Here is a 20,426-nt window from a genome sequence, read left to right on the forward strand (position 1 = left end):
AAAGCAAGCCAGTAAGCAGCACCCCTCCGTGGCTTCTGCATCAGCTCCTGCCTCCAGGATTCTACCCTGTTTGAGTTCCTGTCCTGACGTCCTTCAATAATGAACAGTAACATGGAATTGTTAGCCAAATAAGCCCTTTCCTCCCCAACTTGCTTTTGGTCATGGTATTTCGCTGTAGCCGTAGAAACCCTAACTAAGATGGTCCCCATCAGCAAGCTGTCCTTCCAAGTACTTAAGAAGTAGCACACATTCCTGAATGAGTCACCTCTAGCCACTGTGTCAAGTGATGCTGAGAAAGGCCTTTCTTTTGGCTTTTTGTTGCTCAATTTCCAGGAAAGCACATCTCAGCTCAGGCCTTACTTCTAGTTTCTCCTCTGGGGGCGGAGTCTAAGATTCTGGCAGCTCCTTCTTCCATCTAAGACCAGGCTTGCCCATGCAGATGCCTCTAGTGCCCAGCTCCTGAGTGAGGACTAGAGAAACTAGAGACCTGGTGCCTTACTTTGGGTTATCATTGCCATTTCTTGGACAATTTTTTTTTCCAAGAAAATCCAGAAGTTTGGTGTTTTATGTGAAACCTTCCTTTTTCAAATGTTGCCTTTAACCCATGCTTCTGGCTGCCATCTTGGGTCCACAGGGCTATCTGTGCTGTGTTACTGGGGTGTGTTTGTTGATCGTGTACCTTCTGTGGGCCTGTTTTCTCTTTCACAGGTAGTGGACTTTGGATTTCTCAGACTTCTGTGTTTTACCTGGTGGCTGCCCCCCTTCCTCCTTGCTGAATCTTCCCGCATCTTTGGAGTCTCATCTTTGAGTGCTAGAAAGCATTGCCCAGTGGCTCTCATTAAGTAGAGTTGAGTAAAACTATGCCCGCAGGGTTAGTGAGATGGATCAGTGGTTAGGAACACTTGGTGTTCTTTCCCACCACCTGTAACTCCAGTTCCAGGGGATCCGGTGACCTCTTCTGATCTCCGCTGCTACCTGCACACATGTGCATACACTTACACAAACATTTAAATAAAAATTGAAAAAAAAAATCTTGTTTACTCTTGTTGTTTAAAGAACAACAGGGCCTGGAGTGATGGCTCAGCAACTAAAAGCACCTACCTGCTCTTACAGAAGAGCCAGGTTCGGTTCCCAGCTTCGCCTGGGACCCAGCACCCTCCGTTGGCACCAGGCTTGTGCACAGTATACACACATGCAAGAAAAACATGCAACTGTGTAAAATAAAAATGTAATAAATAATTTTAGAAAGATTCAAATATTAAAACCATGCCTGGAATTTAGCTATAAGTACTCACTAAAGTATTGTAAGATCATTAGAAATGGCTTTGTGGTTGGCTTATTAAGTTACCAATGGTTGGCTTATTAATTTACCAATAGTGGGATGACATCTTGATGTAAAGCCAGACAACATGACTGAAAATAATAGAATATACACTTGCATGCACACACACACACACACACACACACACACACACACACACACCCCTTTCGTGGGCAAGAATAACAGTGATTTGCCACAAGAGTGTTTGTATGTTATTTTTCTCTCTTTTAAAAGAAACATCTAAAGGATGCCCTTCAGTGGAAGGGAACTCTTTGTGGACCTTAAGTGAAGCATGAATGCATTACATTGCCTTTTTTATGGCCCACAAGATAACAGGAACATTTTCTTTGGCATTTGAAAAGGGCAAAATTGGAAAAGTGCAGAATTATATTGGAACTAAAAGGAAAATTCTTTTAAAAATTATAGTTGCAAGTGTCCCCTTTAAGTGGACTCATATCTCTTCATCTCTAATTTTTACCAATTACTTTAACTCTTGGGAAAATTATAGGACTTCTAGAAAGAGGCTCCATAATTAAGGGAAATACACAGAGGGTGAAATCACCTACAAAAGTGTGCCCTAGAAAATGTTCACACTTAATGCTGGTCATCAGCCTGGAGCTAGCTGATTGTTGGAATCACACAGGGAAGAAAGAGGAACAGTGGGCTTGTGGGTGATTGACATGTGTTACTGTGATGGGGAGCCACAGCAGCAGGCTTGTTTGCAGAGAGCAGAGATGCCCAGAAAGGTAGACCAGAAGCTTGCTTCTTGAATCTGAGCAGAGAATAACTAAGCAGCTGTCTATTCAGTGTGGAGTTCATTATTGTGGATTCAGAAATAGGAAGGGTGCCCATTGCTTCCCCAGCTCCCCAAGGTGTGTGTCAGACCTGATTAACTCTCTGTTGCCCCTTCACGACCCCCAGGAGCTGTTCAATGTCACCCAGCCTACTCTAATTTATTCTTCTTATTTCCCAGTTCCCTCAGGGGCCGACACCCTTTCTGGTGTGTTGAAGTCACAGGATTCCTTGTTAATTATTGTGTTTGCACTTTCCCTAATATGCCAGCATCAAGCCACATTCTCCAGGGGAAAGAATTTTTTCCAATCCACACTCCTAAACATCTTGCCTCACTTTTTCATTCTCTTGCTCCAAAGTGGCGGCCTTTGTCCAAGTGGAGAAAAGAGAAGAGACGTGCTTGGTGTGTGTGGAGACTCATTTCCCCGGTCCCTGAGCTGGCTCTGATCACCTGTGTCATTCCCAATATTTCTTGTTTTTTATTTTGGTCAAATTAGCATTCGGGTGCTTTCCAGTCTTTCCCCACAAGTATTCCAGAATGGCAGAGAACAGGAGGCAGGTAGCTTCCACACAGACACAGCGCGTGCTGCATTTCTTTGAGTTTCCTGTTGATGTTAAAATATATATGAATACCACAGTACCCTGAAGTATCTGTGTTTGTTTTTAAATAAAATAAGGTCCCTTCTTACACAGGCATGCACTCTTCAGACAATGGATTCTCTAGGAGGGAGATTTATTCTGTGGCATCGTAAGGGTCTGGGAGGACACTGAGACACAGTTTTGAAGACTGTATGCATACAGAGCAGGTAATTCAGTTGCAGATAATTCTATTAAAGTGTTAGATTTGGGGATTTATATGTCTTATCTGTACTAAATTTAAGAATTCTGATGATCTTACTTTAAATCTTCCTGGCATATTTTTTTTCCCTGAATCTTTCCTCCTCTTTGCCAGTCGGGTGGACATTACCAGAGGTAGGACCTAGAAAAGACCAGTACTAATTAAATTTTACATTTTCAATAAGAGTACAGTAAGATGCAGGTGAGAAATAACTTTCAGACGCATATGAGGACATTATTAGTGTTTCCATGTTCTGTAGATCTTGATGTAATGATTATCTCTCTAATCTGTGCAAGTGTTTTCGATAATACTTTCAATGGTTGAAAGATAAAAACATTTTTTACATAGACATAAATGCTATAAATATGATCTAGTGAGGTTCATCATTTCATTTGCTTCCTATTCATCCACCATGAGCTGGAACTTAACACCGCTACTAAGACTTAAAATCCAAATTAGGAACTCCACTTAAAATCCAAATTAGGAACTCGTATTCATACAACACCTGTTTCTGAGTCTGCGAGTCCTCTGCCGCATTCCTGTATGTATTAAGTATCGTAATTAATTCTCACGCTGTCCTCATGATGGGTGTTTTTGTTGTAGTATTGGTTGAAGACATTGTTATGTGTTCAGCTGAGGTTTCATACTTACGCCATTTCTAGCAGAAAGACGCTATTATTTTCTCTAATTACCAACTTCCCACTTCATATTCCAGAAAAGTGAAGCAGCACTTACTAATTCCTTTTAGAACTGAAGTGGTATGGGTGGAGGTTGTGTGGGGAGAGTACCTAAGACTCCTGGTGTAGATATGCACCTCCTTTTGGCCTCACTGGCCCTGGAGCTTATGGGTGTGTCAGAGCATCATTTGTCTCTGTGGAGGGACCGCGAGAGCAGGGGTCACACTCGTGCCCAGGCTGGTATGCACACATAACTGCAGATACGGACCCTTTGGAGCTCTAGGATGCTCTACTTTTCTGGCTGCCGGGGTCTGGTCACTTTCTGCAGGAGATTGTTCTGAGGCCACAAGTACATCATTTTCTCTCCACTCTCTCAAAATGAAAATGTGTTGGTGAGATGCCTTCTGTGGCTTCTGAAGTGGCAGCCTTCTTTTAGAGAGGCGATGAGATCATCTCTACAGAGGGAGGTTGGCAACATACCCATGTCCTTGTGCGGTCATTCTTAAACCCAGTGTCGCTTAAGTCCCCCAATTCCTGTGCCCATTAACCTGGATCTTACTAGAAAAGAAAAACCTATTTGCCTAGTAAAGAACATCTATGTGTTTGCAGGAGCTTCTTGATATGACTTAACTGTCTTTGGCAATAAGTAAAATGGCCGTTTACTTATTACGGAGTCCCTGCACATTGCATCATGGTGCACACTGTCCTTATTTTTGAAGCCTAGGTGAAGACTATCGAAGAGTGCCTCACTGCACATTCTGGGCACTTACATACTGGTGATGACTTCTCCATCTCCTATTTGTAGCAATCACAAATGCCTCCAGACATGGCCAGTGAAGAAACATCCACCAGTGAAGAAAATGCTTCCAGTCGAGAATGGCTGAATTAGAGTTAGTGTGTGAGGCAGGCCTCTAACTTTACTCTTTTCTAGGAAGATAATGTTGCCAGAAACATTTCTTATACTAACCTGATTTTGCCACCAAATGAAATGGCGTGTTTATTATGAGTAGGCCTTAATTTTTCCTGATTTTTTAAAAAAAGATTCATGTTTAGGTGTGTGTGTGTGTGTGTGTGTGTGTGTGTGTGTGTGTGTGTGTGTACACGTACGTACGTGAGTGCAGGTGCCTGTGGAGGCCAGAAGAGGGCGTCAGATTCCTTGGAACTGGTTCCAGGTGGCTGTGAGCTCCCCATCACGTACTGGTAGTGGAGTGCTGAGAATTGAACTTAGGTCCTCTGAAAGAGCAGCAAGTTCTCGTAACTCCTGAGCCATCTTTCTAGCTCTATGATAGTTTATTGCTATTGTTTCTTTGCTTTATTTATTGGGTGTTACATTATCTTTTTTCCCTTGCTAGGGATCAGACTGAGGGCCTCACACTTGCTAAACACATGCTGTACCAACTGACTTACATCCCCAACCCCTATATCATGTAAATTATTACAAAAAAAATGTGTAGTGTGTATGGTAATAAGAAAACTATTCTTCAGGATCATGGTCACTTTCATACATTTATTTTTCTGTATGAAGCCTAAAGTAATTTTCTACAGTTCACCTTAAAACCTGTTGAAACTGTAATTACATTAACATAGTAATTTGAGATTAATTTTCACCTTATATTTTCAAGAACACAGGGTTCAATATTATTGTTAGAAGTAAATTGCTTAGAGCTTTGAAGTCATTTTGAGAAGTCTGTGTACTGTACTGGGTTAGAAGTTAGTGACGTGTATGGAAGAGACACCCAGCACAAAGGGAGAACAGAGACTATTTCTTATAGTTATTTTCAGTGAAAATTTAGGAGAGAAATGAAGTCACTAACCACTGGTATTTGAGTAATATTTAGGTTGAAGGCATCCTGGCTTGGTGTGCATGTCAGAGGCCACCTGCCTGTCCTGTGTGGAAATGGCTCGGTTCAGAGGAGACCGGCTAAGACCTCAGCAAAGTGGATTTGTGAATAATTTACATATTAACTAAAGTAGTGTTTTTATAGTAAAGGGAGGGAAGGAAGACAAAATATCTCATTTTCTCTTTTTCTAAAAGATGTATTTTATTATTAAAATGTATAATTAATAGCAACAGTTTCATTGTGTGTGTATCTGAATTTGTGTATGGGTGCATAGGTGTGGGTACCTGCATGTATCTGTATTTGTGTATGGGTGCATAGGTGTGGGTACCTGCATGTATCTGTATTTGTGTATGGGTGCATAGGTGTGGGTACCTGAGTGTATCTGTGTTTGTGTGTGGGTGCATAGGTGTGGGTACCTATGTGTATCTGTGTTTGTATGTGGGTGCATAGGTGTGGGTACCTATGTGTATCTGTGTTTGTGTGTGGGTGCATAGGTGTAGGTACCTATGTGTATCTGTATTTGTGTGGGGGTTCATAGGATAGAAGTGTTAGAGTCCCTGAAGCTGGAGTTACAGGCATTTGTGAACCATCTGATGTGGATGCTGGGACCTGAACTTGGATCCTCTACAAGAGCAGTACATACTCTTAACCACTGAGCCATCTGTCCGGCTCCTTTGAGTTTTCTCTTGTGTAAAGAATGTGTATGTATGTATGTATGTATATATGTACATACATCTATGTGTGTTAGTAGTATGTGTGTGTATATAACATTAAAGGGACCAGCAGGAGGAAGTGGGAAAATAGATGGGGGAATGAAGGAGTATGGGGTAAATATGAACAAAGTACAATGATACATAGGTATAAAAATGCCAGATAACTCATAAGATTTGCGAAGTGATTTCAGACTCAGGATAACAGTACTGCTCCCACCACCCGTCCCCAGACACACTAGAAATGACTACCTCGGCTCTTACTGTTCAGAAGAACTTTGTTGGACACAGAGTGAGGTTAAATTGCCAGACCTATTGAGATCTAACTTGAAGAAACTTGCAGTTACCAAAAAGATGGTTTGAAACATACATGGCCTTCGGTTATAGTTAATAAGGAGTCTCACTTCAGGTAGACATTTCTGCCTTGAGATGCCAGCTCTTGATAATCCAGGCTTCCAGTGGTCATCCAAGGATGATGCTCATCCACTTGTTTCTCACCTTCTCAGTGTTCTGACGACTTGTTTCTGTGCTTTATGGCACATGTGAGACATAGGTGTAGTCACACAAGCTTTTCCATAGAGGGAGGTGTGGGTAAATTCATGTAGACAGTGAACCCAATGGAAGCCTCATGGTCAGACTCATGGTTCCTGAGCAAGGTGTTTGCTACTCAAAGTGTGGTTCATGGACCAGTAGTGTCAGCATCTCCTGGGAGTTCCTGAGAAATTTCAAGTTCTCAGGACCACTACCCTGATGTAGAATCAGAATCTGCATTTTAGGGGATTCCAGATGGGCTCTGGGTACATTCAGGTTTAAGGACATAGCTAAGCTGTGTGTTCCTAACACAGACACATTTGAATCAAAGCTTAATTTTAGAAAACAATATATCTTTATTTTATCTGTATGAGTGTTTAGCTTCCATGTGTGTGTGCACTCTACATTTATTATATACAGGGCCTGTGGAGTCCAGAGGAAGGTGCTGGATCCCCTGGAACTGGAGTTACGGAAGGCTGAAAGTTACCACGTGGGTGTTGGGAACTGGGAACCCAGGTCCTCTGCAAGAGCAGCCAGTGCTCTTAACACCTGAGCATCTTTCCAGCCCTGGAACTGATGGGAAACTTTAAAATGGAAGCTTCACTCTCCTGAGTTGTGCTGGATACATTTCTGTAGTGACGTCATTGGATGTGTGGATGTAGAGCATGGCAGTACTGTGCCCATCCCAGGCAGGCAGTGTGTAGGTAGGAACTAGAAGAGCAGAAATAGCAGCAGACTTGAACTTGAAACCTGTAACTGTGTGCAAACTGAGACTTCCTGTCACTCAGCTGTCTGTGGCCCATACAACTCTCGAGAACCACTCATGGGTAGCTATCCTTGTTATTTTTGTGTGCAGATGTGGGACTTTTTCTGAACCAGCAAATGTCAGGAATATTTGATTTTACTCAGTGTTCTGTTCCTGATTTAAAAAAATGGTAATTATGCACTATTATGAATATTAGCTTTTTCTGTGATTGGTGTGTTCATGAGAGTCTGCAGGAGTCTAAGAGAGCAGGTCTCTTCCTATGGCTGTTCCCTCCTCCTGTAGCCCAGAGCACTGACAGAAAGGACCTTCGTTTATATTTGGCCTTTCAAGACAAACAGAAAGGCCTTGTGTTAGGTGTTGGGTAGTTTATCTGGCAAAGAGCCAGCACTGACTGTAAGCCCTGAGACAGGATGTGGCAAGATTTTCTCTAAAATAAGTAACGATGTAATATGTTGATATTCCCCTGTAACAGGCATCCACTGGGCAGCACACAGCTCCTTGAGAGTGCCATCATTTCCAGAATGTTCTTATAGGTAGCAAACCCTTTTTGACTAAGGTGGTGACAGAGGCTGGGGAGGGGCGGGGGGTCAGAAGGGGCAGCGGCCTAGCAGGCTGGCCCTCCTTCTCTCTTCCTCCTGAGCTCCGCTGATGATCTGCATTATAGCAGCTGCAGTCAGTAAAGATCCACAGGGATTTCTCCTTTTTCCCCATTTTTCCCTCAGAATTAGGGCAAACTTTGAACTCCAGCAGTCTCATTTTGTTGTTGTCCGTGTGTGTTTTGTTAATATAGAGTATTCACATCATAGAAAATCCCTTTTCCCGATTATTCTGGAAGCCTAGGAACATTATGGTTTATTCTCTCCCCACAACCCACTGATGACAGGGCCAGGATGTGCCTGAAATCTCTCTCACTAACCACTGTCTCCTTGTTCTTCCTACATCACACGCTGTGCCTGTGCGCCGGCTTAATCTTCTAATGCCGTCTTGAACTTCCTGTCAGGATGGAGGCAAGTCCCACTGCTTCTTTGCAGCCTAGTTCCCTGCTCCGTTGCTTTAGCCCCTGGAGAGACAGCCTACCCTCAGCCTCGTTCTGACCATGCATCTGCTAGGTTCTGATTACTCACCAGCTGTGTAACACGCACCCTCCATGTTCAGGACTTGTATTTCTGTCTTGTTCCCACGTGCTGTATTCTAGCCAGAACTTCACTAATTTCCATTGTCTGTGGCCTTGTGACTGATTTTTACAGACTCAAGGACTACTCATCTGCTCCATGATTTAAGAAATACTTCCTGATCCTAGATAGTAGAACGAAGTCTGATACACTTCTGTCTGTATGTAGTTTGTTTCCCTCTAAATACTTTTGTAAGTGTGTGTGTGTGTGTGTGTGTGTGTGTGTGTGTGTGTGTGTGTGTACATATGAGCACGGATCTGCCTGTGCTTATTTGTGCACGTATGTCCAGATGCCTGCAGAGACCAGAGGCATCAGACCTCCGGGAGCTGGAGTTTCTGGCAGTTGTGAGCCATCCAGATGTGGGTGCTGGGAACCGAAGCCAGGTCTTCTGCAGGAACAGGGAATGCTCTCAACTACTGAACCATCAGACGTGGGTGCTAGGAACCGAACCCAGGTCCTCTGCAGGAACAGGAATGCTCTCAACTGTGAGCCATCCCTCCACTCTTCAGAATTTTCTTAAGGGCAGGATTTGACTTGGCGCTACCAATCACACATGGCTGGCTCTCCATTGCTCCCTCAGCATGTTTCTTCTACATCCCAGCCCACAAACTCATGGGTGGCACACTTCCCTCAGTGCTCCCACATCAATCATTAATCAAGAAATGCCCCAGCCGTGGCCATGCTGCCTGCAGGCTGATCTGCTGGAGGCATTTTCTCACTTGACGTTCCCTTCTTATGATGATCCTAGCTTGTGTCAAGCTGACAGACGGCCAGCCAGTATGCAGACTTACAGCTGGCTCATTTCTTTCCCTACTATTTTTAAAAAACAAAAATAGCTATCCTGGTCATTCTCATTGAACTTGGTGCTGTTTTGGAAGAAGAAAAAAAAATAGGATTGGCTGGGCTGGGTGAGTCTTAACCTCTCTTCCTGTTTCCCAGAGTTAAGAATTTGTTTTTGACAACTGACATTTAGTAAATTTTCATCTGGCTGGAGAAGTGCCCCAATCTGATTTGGTTTTAGTCTCTGCTTCTTACAATTATTTCCAAAAAGAGCAAAAAATGGCCTTCCCTGCTGAGGAGCTACACCACCTCTCCTTCTTTTTTTTTTTTAACTGAAATTTTAGCTCTGCCTCCTAGCTTAGGAAAGGGGAGTCACCTAAACTTTGAAATGACTTAGGTTATGGCTTCTATGACTTAGACCGAAGTGAGATCTGTTATGTGTTTATTACTTAAAAGTCGCTGTGTCATACTTCTCTGCCATGTGCTTTTTACTTAAAGGAATGGTTGATAATTTTTAATGTTTTTAAAGTCGCTTTTAATTAGATCTGTCCCCAAAGACCCAAAGGAGCTCAGCTCCCAAGTTATTCTTACCTTGTAGGAAGTTCAGGGATTCACTGTTTTGCCTGAAATCATTTCAAATGTTTAATGCCACATGTGGTAACAGGATTTATTTAGAGCTGTGTATTTTTAATTGCTTAGAGAGGGTCATTCCCAGGCCATGGTGACTCCTTTGGAATGGCTGAGCTTAGCCTGTCCAGTGCCACAAACACAGGGGAGGCCCCTACAGTGAGAGACCAGAGCACTCCCTTCAGTTTCCCCAAGATTGTTTCTAGGAAGCAGCTCAGAAGCATGATATTTTTCTCCAGAGGACCTCAGGTATCCTGAACCTAACCGGCAGGTAACTTGACAGTCGGCCAACCTAACAGAATGCTCGGATTTAAGGCACACAGACACCTCCAGACAGGTTGCCTAGGATGGATCCCTCTTGGGATTTCAAAAGAATATGCAAATCAGAGAGGAGATGATGAGCTTGCTCAGGTAAGCAATTGCCAGGGTAGCTTCTACCATCCTCAGCGACAAGCTTCCTTAGTTGACTTCCAGAAACCAGTCTCCTCAGACAGCTGCTGGCATAGAATTACTGCCATCTCCTTGCTTCTCAGAGTTCTTATAGTGAAGAGTCTTGAGAGTTTGTGAGGCGCTCAGCTGGTCCCAGGCTTTAAATACCGCGTGGATGCCAATGATCTTTACACTACATCTCCAGCCACCCGACTTGAGACTGTGTGTGTATTCTTCTTCCCTTCCCCTCCCTCCCTCCCCCTCCTTTCCTCCCTCTCTCCCTTCCTTCCTTTTCTTTTTGAGACAGAGCTTTGTGTCGCCCAGGCTATCCATGAACTTGTAACGTAGTTGAGTATGGCCTTAAACATCTGGTTTTCCCACCTCCACCTCCTGAGTGCTGGGAGTTCAGGTGGGTCAGGCCTGGTTCACATAGCAGTGGGGATTAAGCCAAGGGCTTTGCAAATGCTAGGCAGGCAGTCTACTGAGTTACAGCCCCACCTCAGATCTGAATCTATTTTCAACTGTGTAACAGATATGTGTATCAGCTGGATATTCCACATTTAACATAGATGAAACTGAATTGTCAATTTCTCTTGCCCTGCCGAACCTGTGCTAACCGAACTATTCCCCATCATGACAGTGGCAGTTTCATCCATTCCCCTAACTGCAAAGGCAGTAATTCTTGGTGTCATCTCATCTACTTTCTTCCTTTTGTGCCCTCAGCCTCTCTCTTGGATATCATGAGGATTCTGCCTCGAAAACAGAACCCATTATTTCTCACCATAGCTTCCCCACTTGGAATACCAGCATCTGGTATTGTCTGGACCATGGGGACAGTCTCCCAGCTGCCCCTGAAGTGGGAAGGGGAGGATGCTTTTCAAATGATCAAGCCATGTCACATCTGTGTTCAGTGCCCTTCAAGGACTCCTCTGTGCTTTTGATTAAGGCTCTATGTGCTCTGCCCTGGGAGGTCTGTCCCCACGGGTTCTCTCATAGACAGTTACTCACCACAGTCCCACCTGCCGTGAAAGCACCAAGGCCTAGGAAGTTTGGGGACAGTGTCTCAAGGCTTATGTAGATGTGACACCTTTCCAGCTAGCTCTGGATCCGTCAGCTCCTGAGATTTGTGAAGGTTGGGCTGGAGGATAATAAGTTGTAGTGCACCCCAATCATCTACAGGCTTTGAAGTATGTACTGTTACTTCACAAAAAAGACAACCAGAGAGGTTGTTTTTTTCTGCTAGTCAGTTTCCCACATTCCTACAACGACCATGTTGTGACTTTGTTTAAATCCACATCTCTTCATCCATTCCAGAAGTAATGTCGTCTGAGCTCAGGGAAGTTGATATTCCCATGTCCCGTTCTAAGGCCACACAATGGCATGGCCTTTCCCTCACCCACAGGAGGGTGGCAAGTGGTCACTCAACCAGGAGACTCTGGTCACTGCTTCTTCCTTAGCAGCTGACTGTAGCAAATACCTGTTACCCTACCCCGTGATTCACTAGATGGCCAGAGCCTGGCTCCTGGAGGCTCCTGCTAGATGCCCACTTCTCCGCCCCTAGTTTCCAGGGTCTCAGTATACCTGCTCAGTCCATCTTGGTGTTCTCTCAGCTGCCTTACAGGACCTACGCCTGTCCTCTGAGAGGCCTTTTCTGAAAAGGCTGTTCCCGTGTCTCCCTCTTCAGGGATTGAAATGGCTTTAGTGCTCCATGATAAGTTATGACACAGTTGGCAGCTCACAGCGGCGTGTACTCACTTGTGCACACACACACACACACACACACACACACACACACACACATGTACACACACGAGACAGCGTTAGGTGTTGTTCAAAGTACTGTCTATCTGCTTTTGGGGATAGGTATGTCACTGGGACCTGGGGTTCAACGATTAGGCTAGGCAGGATGGCCAGCCAGGGATTCAGCTGTCTCTGCCCCTGCCCCTCCCCCAGTGCTGGGATCATAAACCCTGCTAGGCCTGGATTTTTACAAGGCTTCTCTCAGGGCTCTTCTCTCAGTCTTTGCCAGCTGAGATGTCATGTATGACAACACATCCTGACCAAATCTCCTTCAAAGGTCTGGATCCTTCTGTCGTCGTTTTTCTAGGGGAAGAAGTAAGAACATGATTCAGTCTCTGACCAAGCATTGAAACATGGTGGCTGGGTTCTGAGCCAGTTAAATGTTAGAATTGGTTTATTCCAGATGGACTAATTTGAAGTCAGCTTATTCTTTTATGTCTCAAACATTATGCTACCTCAGAAAGGATATGCTACAGGAAACAACAAAATAAAAATAACCTGTTGAAGTTTGCTTAATGAACCACAGTCTCACACCTGGGGAATACCAACTCCTCTTTAATTTTTTTCTTTTTTAAATTTTATGTAAATCATACCCAGATGGTTAATAGAAGCATAAATTGCTTTTCACCGTACGTGGAAACCTTGGAGATTCATTTTTACACTATCACAACAAATACACATTCACATGTACTAAACTGTTTGTTGTGTGTGTGTGTGTGTGTGTGTGTGTGTGTGTGTGTGTGTGTGGTGTGGGATGTGTATATGAGTGTGTGTGTGGTGTGTGTGGGATGCGTATGTGAGTGTGTGTCTGTGTGTGTGTCTGTGTGTGTGTGTGTGTGTCTGTGTGTGTGTGTGATATGTATGTTGTATTTGAGTGTGTGGTGTGTGTGTGTGTATGGTATGTGATAGTGTAAGTGTGTGTAGTATTTGAGGTATGTGTGTGTATTTAAAGAGTATACTTTAGGGATTTTATGCTAGGCCTCTGGTAGAGATACCTCATTGTGCCTAGGAGGGCCACCTCACTCCTCAGCTGGTGCAGACTGTCTGGGCCTGTGTTAGGAGCCCTGTGGCCAGCCACCTGGGATAGACAACATCCTGTGTTGATCATTCATTGTACCTCATGTTACCTCAGGCCTGCTGGGCCTAGAAAATTCCCTCCACTTATGACACCTGCATCTTCCAAGGATTCTTCAGGCCCATGCTGTTGCCACACAGAAGTCCACAGAGAGATGACTGTATACATATTTAGAAATCAGAAGACAACCTTTGGGAGTCTGTTCCTCCTTCTGCCACATGGGTCTCAGGGATGCACTCAGACCATCAGGCATGGCAGCACATGCTTTTACCCCTGAGCCACTCACTGGCCTGACACAGACTATGTTTGCTCTATCTTTCATTTTGATAGATTTTTGCCAGCTTCTCTTCTGTAGGAGTTGAACCCTTTAAAGGCCTTACAAATTCATTTTCTAAGTCATATATGAATATTGTTTTCTTCATTTAAAAAAATGGAAACTTCAGAGTTACAGCTGGCATCTCCTTTAATCACCCTCACACTGATGCCCCACGTCCCTGTCCCCCAGAGGCCTCCCCAGCCCAAGGCCACCACTGCGATTGGCTGTGTGTGTCTCTTGCCAACTCTTTTCCTAGTAGATGGAAACCAATGGACGTGTGTTACCTAGAGCCCCTGCCATGCACAGGTCTTTGTATGGCCTACTGTATAAGCCACATTGTCACACATGCCATTCTATAATGTCTTATTCAGAGACCGACCCTAAACTAATCCTTCTCTTCCTCTCTCCCTCATGGTCCATTCATCCCTCCTCTCCTCTCCTTCTTCCTGGTCCTCCTTCCTCTCTCTGTCCTTTCTTTGAGATCCCAGGCTGGCTGCAAAGTCTCAATCCTCCTGGGTTAGCCTCCCAAGTGCTGAGAACATGCTCAACCTTCTTGGACATCTTTCAGAGGCATGGAGATACATACATACACATGTATGCATGTGAGCACACATGAATGTGTGTGTGTGTTTGTGTGTGTGCACACGTGTGTGTGTGTGTGTGTGTGTGTGTGTGTGTGTGTAGTTATTTACCATAAATTGTTTTCCAACAGTGCTATTTTGTCGGTTACATTCAGGAATGATTTGGAGGCTTCATTAGCCGGTGATTAGGTTCTTTTTCTAAATGAAGACTGTAGAATTTCACTCTTTGAATCTCTCTTCAGGTCTCAGAAGACCGAGCTTCACAATGAAGGCTACATCTTGGAATTGGATTACTGCTCCTCCTCAGAACACCTGGAAGACCAGAAGCTCGTCCCGGAGTTCATTAAGAAGGTAAGACTACAATGAAGTGAGAGAAACAGAGAAACAGAGCAGGCTCCTGAGTGGACGACCTGGAGAGCAGGTCAATGGGTCGGCCACATCACAGAGGACTGCTGGGGATGACTCTGGAGCACGATGGCTCTTCTGCTCAGGCTGGGGTGACCTTGTGTCTTGTCTTGTAGGGCTGGAGATACACTCAAACCCTCAAAGGGCTTGACTCCCAGGTACCACCTTCCCCTTGTCCTGGGAGGTCTGTGTTGCTACAAGCCCCTTTCTTTCCTGGCCTTCGAGCAGGCCAGAGTCCTGAGGTGACAGGCATGCTATTGTACCAGGCGACACCCCCTACCTGCAGGGACTGCCTACCAAGACTTGTGCTTGGTGTTGAACTTGTTCTGTGTTGGAGGGTCACAGGCATGATTTGAATTCTACATGGCGTTTGCAAAAGAAGGAATGTCTGCACTCCAGATGGGGGCTGAGTTCTGTCTTTATGTATATCATGTTCTCTTGTATGTAGTCTCTCATGTATGTTCTCTGTGTGTAGTCTCCCAGGTGCTGCCATGAGCCCTGGGCAATGTCCAGAGAGTACTGATCTTGACCTACATGCACAGGCCATCATGCAACATTCCAATGCACTGTGGCAGTCCTGGAATAGTCTGCCTGTTTGGTTTGGTTTTGTTTGTGTGGTCTAAGCTGGCCTCAAAGTCACCGTGTAGCCAAGAATAGCCCTGAACTTCTAATCCTCTTTGCCTTTGTTTCCAGAGTACTGGGATTATGGGTCTATATCACTCTGTCTGGTTTATGGGGCACTGGGGGTTGAACTGAGAATCTTGGTCATTTTAAGCAAGCATTTGTCAAACTGAGTTGCTGTCTTGTGTTTTATATTAAAGTGTGTGTGTGTGTGTGTGTGTGTGTGTGTGTGTGTGTGTGTACAGAGAGGGAGGTTAGATGGTACCTTCCAAATGAAAGATGAAAGAGCATAGCATGGGCCAGTCATAGTTATGGTCACAATTCTTACCCTCTGTGCACCTACAGGTGCTGCACTTTCTTGAGACTGTTAAAAGAAATAGGAAGTTTGCTTACACTGGCACCACCGAAGGCATGTGAGTGATGTATTTTACAGTGACATTGTGGCGGCTTTGACATCACTGGGTAATAGGAATTTTTTAGTGCCTTTATCATCTCATGGCACCACAGTGGTACCTGAAGTCCATTTTTAACATGTCACAAGAAACTTGATTGTAATTGACCTGCCCAGGTCCAAACAGCCAGTTATTGAACTTGCTAGTAGATCTTGTTGATTGTCAACTTTGAGCCAGGAATAGAACTAGTTCTGGGGTACAGAGAACAGACTCACTGTGGTGATGATGGGTGGGTGGACACAGTGGACAGACACTGCTAGGAGGGAGCAGTGGGGCTGACCCACAGGCTGCCTGTGTGGTACAGGGGTAGGCAGCTGAGGTGGGGGGAGTATGAGGTGATATGGCTGTGCTGGTCCAGGTCGCGGAGTCTCCAAGCACAGGGACAAGCATCTGTGAGAGACTGAGACAGTGGGGAGCATTTGGGACTAAAATAACATATACAGAGGCCACGTGAAGTGGGGTGGGCATAGGAAAGGCCAGAGAGCCAGCAGTCAGCTGAGACTGCTGGGGCAGACATGGTGATTCTGCAGAGGGCTGGAGCAAGCCCTTTTAGGGGTGTCTGTTTTCTCCCTTCCCTTTGCCTTAGACGTTTGTTGGGCATTCAGACTCCCAGGCCCTGGGATTAGCCACTCACAATGGAAGGAGCCAGGAGCCCTAGATCAGGAGTCAGATGAGCTCTGAGGTTCAGAGTCGGCTAATTTTATTAGCATTCTGGGGGGCGGGGTCGACTCTGGTAGAATGTAGGTGATTATTTAGAAATGGAGGTGGCTTTGTCTGTATTTACATATGTATAGATGCAAGAACAGTGTTTTTCTAAATCATGTAAGTGGCATATATCAGTAGGGCCATCTTCTTTGCAAATAATACTCTAATAAAATTGGATAAGAACATCTTAGAGGCTGAAATCATTTAATGACATGTGATTGCAGCTCCATTGCTTGGGATAGCTGAGGGGTGCATGGGGAAGCTATGGGAGAGAGGCTCTGCATGCCATCTCCAGTGTGCTCATTTGAAAACGAATCCTAGGTGCCTTGGCCCTGACCAGACCAAACCACTGTGTGGTAGACCCATTGCATCAGTGTTCAGCAAGAGATACCCTGTTTTGTGGGCTGGTTGGCTGCTGTGCTTCCTTGATGCAACATCTGTGTAGGGTCTAAGCCCTGGGGGATGTTTGCCATATTTTAGTTAACTTTATCCCAGCATTCTTTTTGCCACTCATTATATATGAGAGTGTATAGGCGCCACTTTCTGAGGATTCATTCAATAATGGGGTGTGATTGACACCTGCTCATTTTGTATGTTTAATAAGAATTCTGGGTCTTATTGACAGTTAATGACTGCTAGGGGAAGGGGAGTTGGTTTCCTTGTTCTTGGCCATTCAGGTAGGCTGAGATGAAGGCATGCCCTGGCTCCCTAGGCTGGCCATCATTACTGTATGTCTGGGTCATTATTTCTGTGAAATAATGGCTTCTGCTCCCATGCCAAGTAGATTTGTCTTCAGATAAGATGGTAATTAGCCCGTTTGTCATTATCCTGCCTTGTGATGTAAGCTCATATTCTCTGCATATTAGAGTTGAATTCAAACCAAGCAGATTTTCTCCTTTAAAAGCAATGTCCCAACATTATTTTCCCACCAAATGTTTTAAATTAGTGGAACTTTTGGCTAGAAAGTGTGACCAGAACGGGGACTAGACAATTGGGAAAATAAAGTCATAGTCTCTGTGTCGTGTAGAATTTGCTGAGGATGCTCTAATTTATGCCGCCCTCCACTTAGTGCTCCTTATACAGGGGTCAAGAGAGCTGTGTAAAGAGGAACCTTCCCACCATGGGCCCCTTGATGTTCCCTGAGTGCCTTTCTGGTGTGGTTAAATCTGGGTTCCTGCATTCCGATTCCCTTCTCATATCCTGCAGTACGTCAGCCAGCTGGCCGTATGTAAATTATTAACTGTGGACCACAGAACAGTTCAACTGCAGAGTGTGGGGTGGCTTAGCAAGACTGTTTCCAAGGCTAGAGCCAAGTGGACAAAGCAGACTGTGGGAGTGACAGTGTCCGCTGCATTCCCTGGGGACAAGGCCTCAGCTGTTGTCCCAAGGGCCCAGGGGGCTGTCTGTAGGTCCTCTGGCACATCCTGTTCCCAGTGGAGAATGAAGGAGGCCAAGCCTTGTAGCAAAGAGCCCGAATGTTCATTCATAAGAATGTTCAGACCTCTTTAGCCTCTCTGGACCTTTTGGAAAAGCCATAGGAACAGGACCATTATTGCTCCCAAAATATTGGCCCCACTTTAAAGTGATGACTCAGGAGGCTGGAGCCAGTGGGATGCCTTTCTCTTACCCTAAGTGAACAGTGGTTCACAAGTGTCCCTCAAGTGTCACTGGCACACATGTGTAAATGAGAAATGAGTGTTGGAAGGCTCTTTGAACCTTCCATGGTTACTTCATGTATCATCTGATACCGACTTCTAACAGACCTTCAAAGAAGACCCTGAGCTGGCAGGGCTGAGCTCTTGCCTGGACCTGGGATTCCTGAATGGGGCCTGGATCTATCCTTTCCGAGGCAAAGAGGCACTGGGGGCTACACGGGGAGGTCTTGGCAGGAATGGTGTGTAGTGAAGGCTCCGTCAGGTGAGATGGGCAGGGGAGGTAGACCATGCCCTGCCTGTGGGAGTAAAAGTGTGAAAAGGTCCAAGGCCTGGTTCTGTCTTCCGTGTGGGGTAGAGATATAGGGAATGGTATCTCTTCTTTGTGGGGCAGGGCTTTGTTGATCACATGGAAAAGTCTTGCTCTAGCCAGTTCAGCGGAGGTTGCCTGTGAGGATTCTGGGAACGATAGGGAGCCTCAGCAGGAGTACCACAAACAGCAGGATGTCAGTGATGAGATCTGTAACACCAGCACCCAGGAGGTTCAGTCTAGCCTGGGCTACATCATGAGACTGTCTCAGTGGTAGAGCATTTGCTTAGCACATTCAAGACCCTGAACCCAGTTCCCAGCAGCACAAGAAGAAAAAGAGAAATCAGTGTCTCAACCTTCCTTCTCTCTCTCTCCTTCCCTTCCTCACAAGTCTAGTTTTGTGGATGGATAGGTCTGAGAGGTAGCTAGGTAGGTGTAGCCACCATGCCCAGCTTCCCTGGTAAGAGCTCCCTCACCCTGTCTGTAGAGGAGGCCACACTCCCTTTCCCTGTTCAGGTGACCTTTGCCCTCAGACTCACTCCCTGATGATGGAGCCTGAGACCCACAGGACCTTTCAGGAACTAGATACGTGTTACAGTGAATGAGGAAACCTGGGGGGAGAGGCCAAGGGCAGTCCTTGGGCTCCGCCCAGTGGAAGAGAACACATGATCAGACGTTCATCGAACTACCTTTGTCAAAGGCCACTGCTGACGCCTGCTAAGGGAGGGGGGGGGCACTGAACAGAACCCTGGGACCGACACTTTGCCTGTGACAGAGATGGCTCAACATTTACTTCCCAGGGCTTGTGGAATCTTCAGGCCCCTCCTGTAAGCAGAGTCAGAGTCTAACTTCACTTTCTTGTTTATGTCTGAGGATACGTAGGCACACTGTGTATAAGCAGATACCCTCAGTGGCCAGAGAAGCTGTCTGGTCTCTTGTGAGCTGCCAGATGTGAGACCTGGGAATCTGTTACAGTTTCAGTCCTCAACCTGACACAAACCTAGAGACACCCAGGAAGAGGGAGCCTCAATTGAGGAATTTTCTAGATCAGGTTGGCCTATGGCCATGTCTGTGAGGCATTTTCTTAGTTGTCCGGTGATGTGGGAGGGCCCAGCTCACAGCTGGCAGTGCCATTCCTAGGCAGATGGCCCAGGCTGTATAAAATGTAGCTGAACAAGCCAGAGGATGCAAACCAGTCAGCAGACTTCGTCTGTGGGTCCTGTGGCTGAGTTCTGCCTTGACACCCTTCAGTAGTTGACTGTAATCAGGACATGTAGGCCAAATGAACCAGAGCCTTCCCAAGTTGTTTTTGGTGTGTATCACAGCAACAGAAAGTAAACACAACAAAAATAAATGCCAGCAGCCCGTACTCCTAACCATGCAGCTTCTCTCCAGACCCTGGCACAAGACTCAGAGTGAAAAGCGAAGCTGTTAGAAAGGCTTTCCTGCCCTGACTGCATGCCCTTGTGTTCCCAGACCATGAGATCTGTGGCATTTTAAAAAGTGAAAAAGGTGAGGGGTTGGAGTTTGGGGGAGGAGGGAAAAGATGGAATCCCAGGATGGAATCCTCTCCCACCCAGCCGCCTCTGCGGCGCTGACCTCCTATTTTTATTGGCTGTGACCTCTCTGTTCTGTCCAGAGGTCATTGAAGTCCCTTGGCACCCACAATAGAGGAGGAGGTTATGAGCTTGCTCATTCCTCTAAAAGGGGGATCCACTCCCCGTCTAACTTTCTTCCTCGGTATGGTGCAGAGTTGAGCAGGTCTGTGAGGGCCTCCTGGATAGCAGGGTCTGCTCTCATCCCACAAAATCTCCAGTCTAACTGGGGACACTGTGGCTGAAAGAGAGTGAGGGGGTGAGAGCACAGAAGGGCAGGGAGAGGGGAGTCTTTCTGGAGAAGTGATCAGAGTCACTGGGACCAACCCAGACAACAAACAGATGCCATCTTGGTGTCACAGAGCCATACACCCTAGTGTCTGCTGAGCAGTCAAGGGCGACAGATGCCCAGTGCAGCCGCGGCTGCCAA

The 20,426-nt window shown here is 45.6% G+C and overlaps 1 protein-coding gene across 3 annotated transcripts in view; it reads left to right on the plus strand.

The window, feature by feature from the left end:
• Positions 1–20,426, plus strand: part of Rftn1 (raftlin, lipid raft linker 1) — a 197,452-nt gene that overhangs the window by 87,881 nt on the left and 89,145 nt on the right. For all 3 annotated transcript variants that reach the window (XM_036167750.1, XM_036167747.1, XM_036167748.1), the window contains exon 4: positions 14,499–14,607. In XM_036167750.1, coding sequence (XP_036023643.1) covers positions 14,499–14,607 — 109 coding nt within the window. The remainder of the gene's footprint in view (positions 1–14,498; positions 14,608–20,426) is intronic.

Source organism: Onychomys torridus, chromosome 18, assembly GCF_903995425.1.
Source record: "Onychomys torridus chromosome 18, mOncTor1.1, whole genome shotgun sequence".
Taxonomy (NCBI): Eukaryota; Metazoa; Chordata; class Mammalia; order Rodentia; family Cricetidae; genus Onychomys; species Onychomys torridus.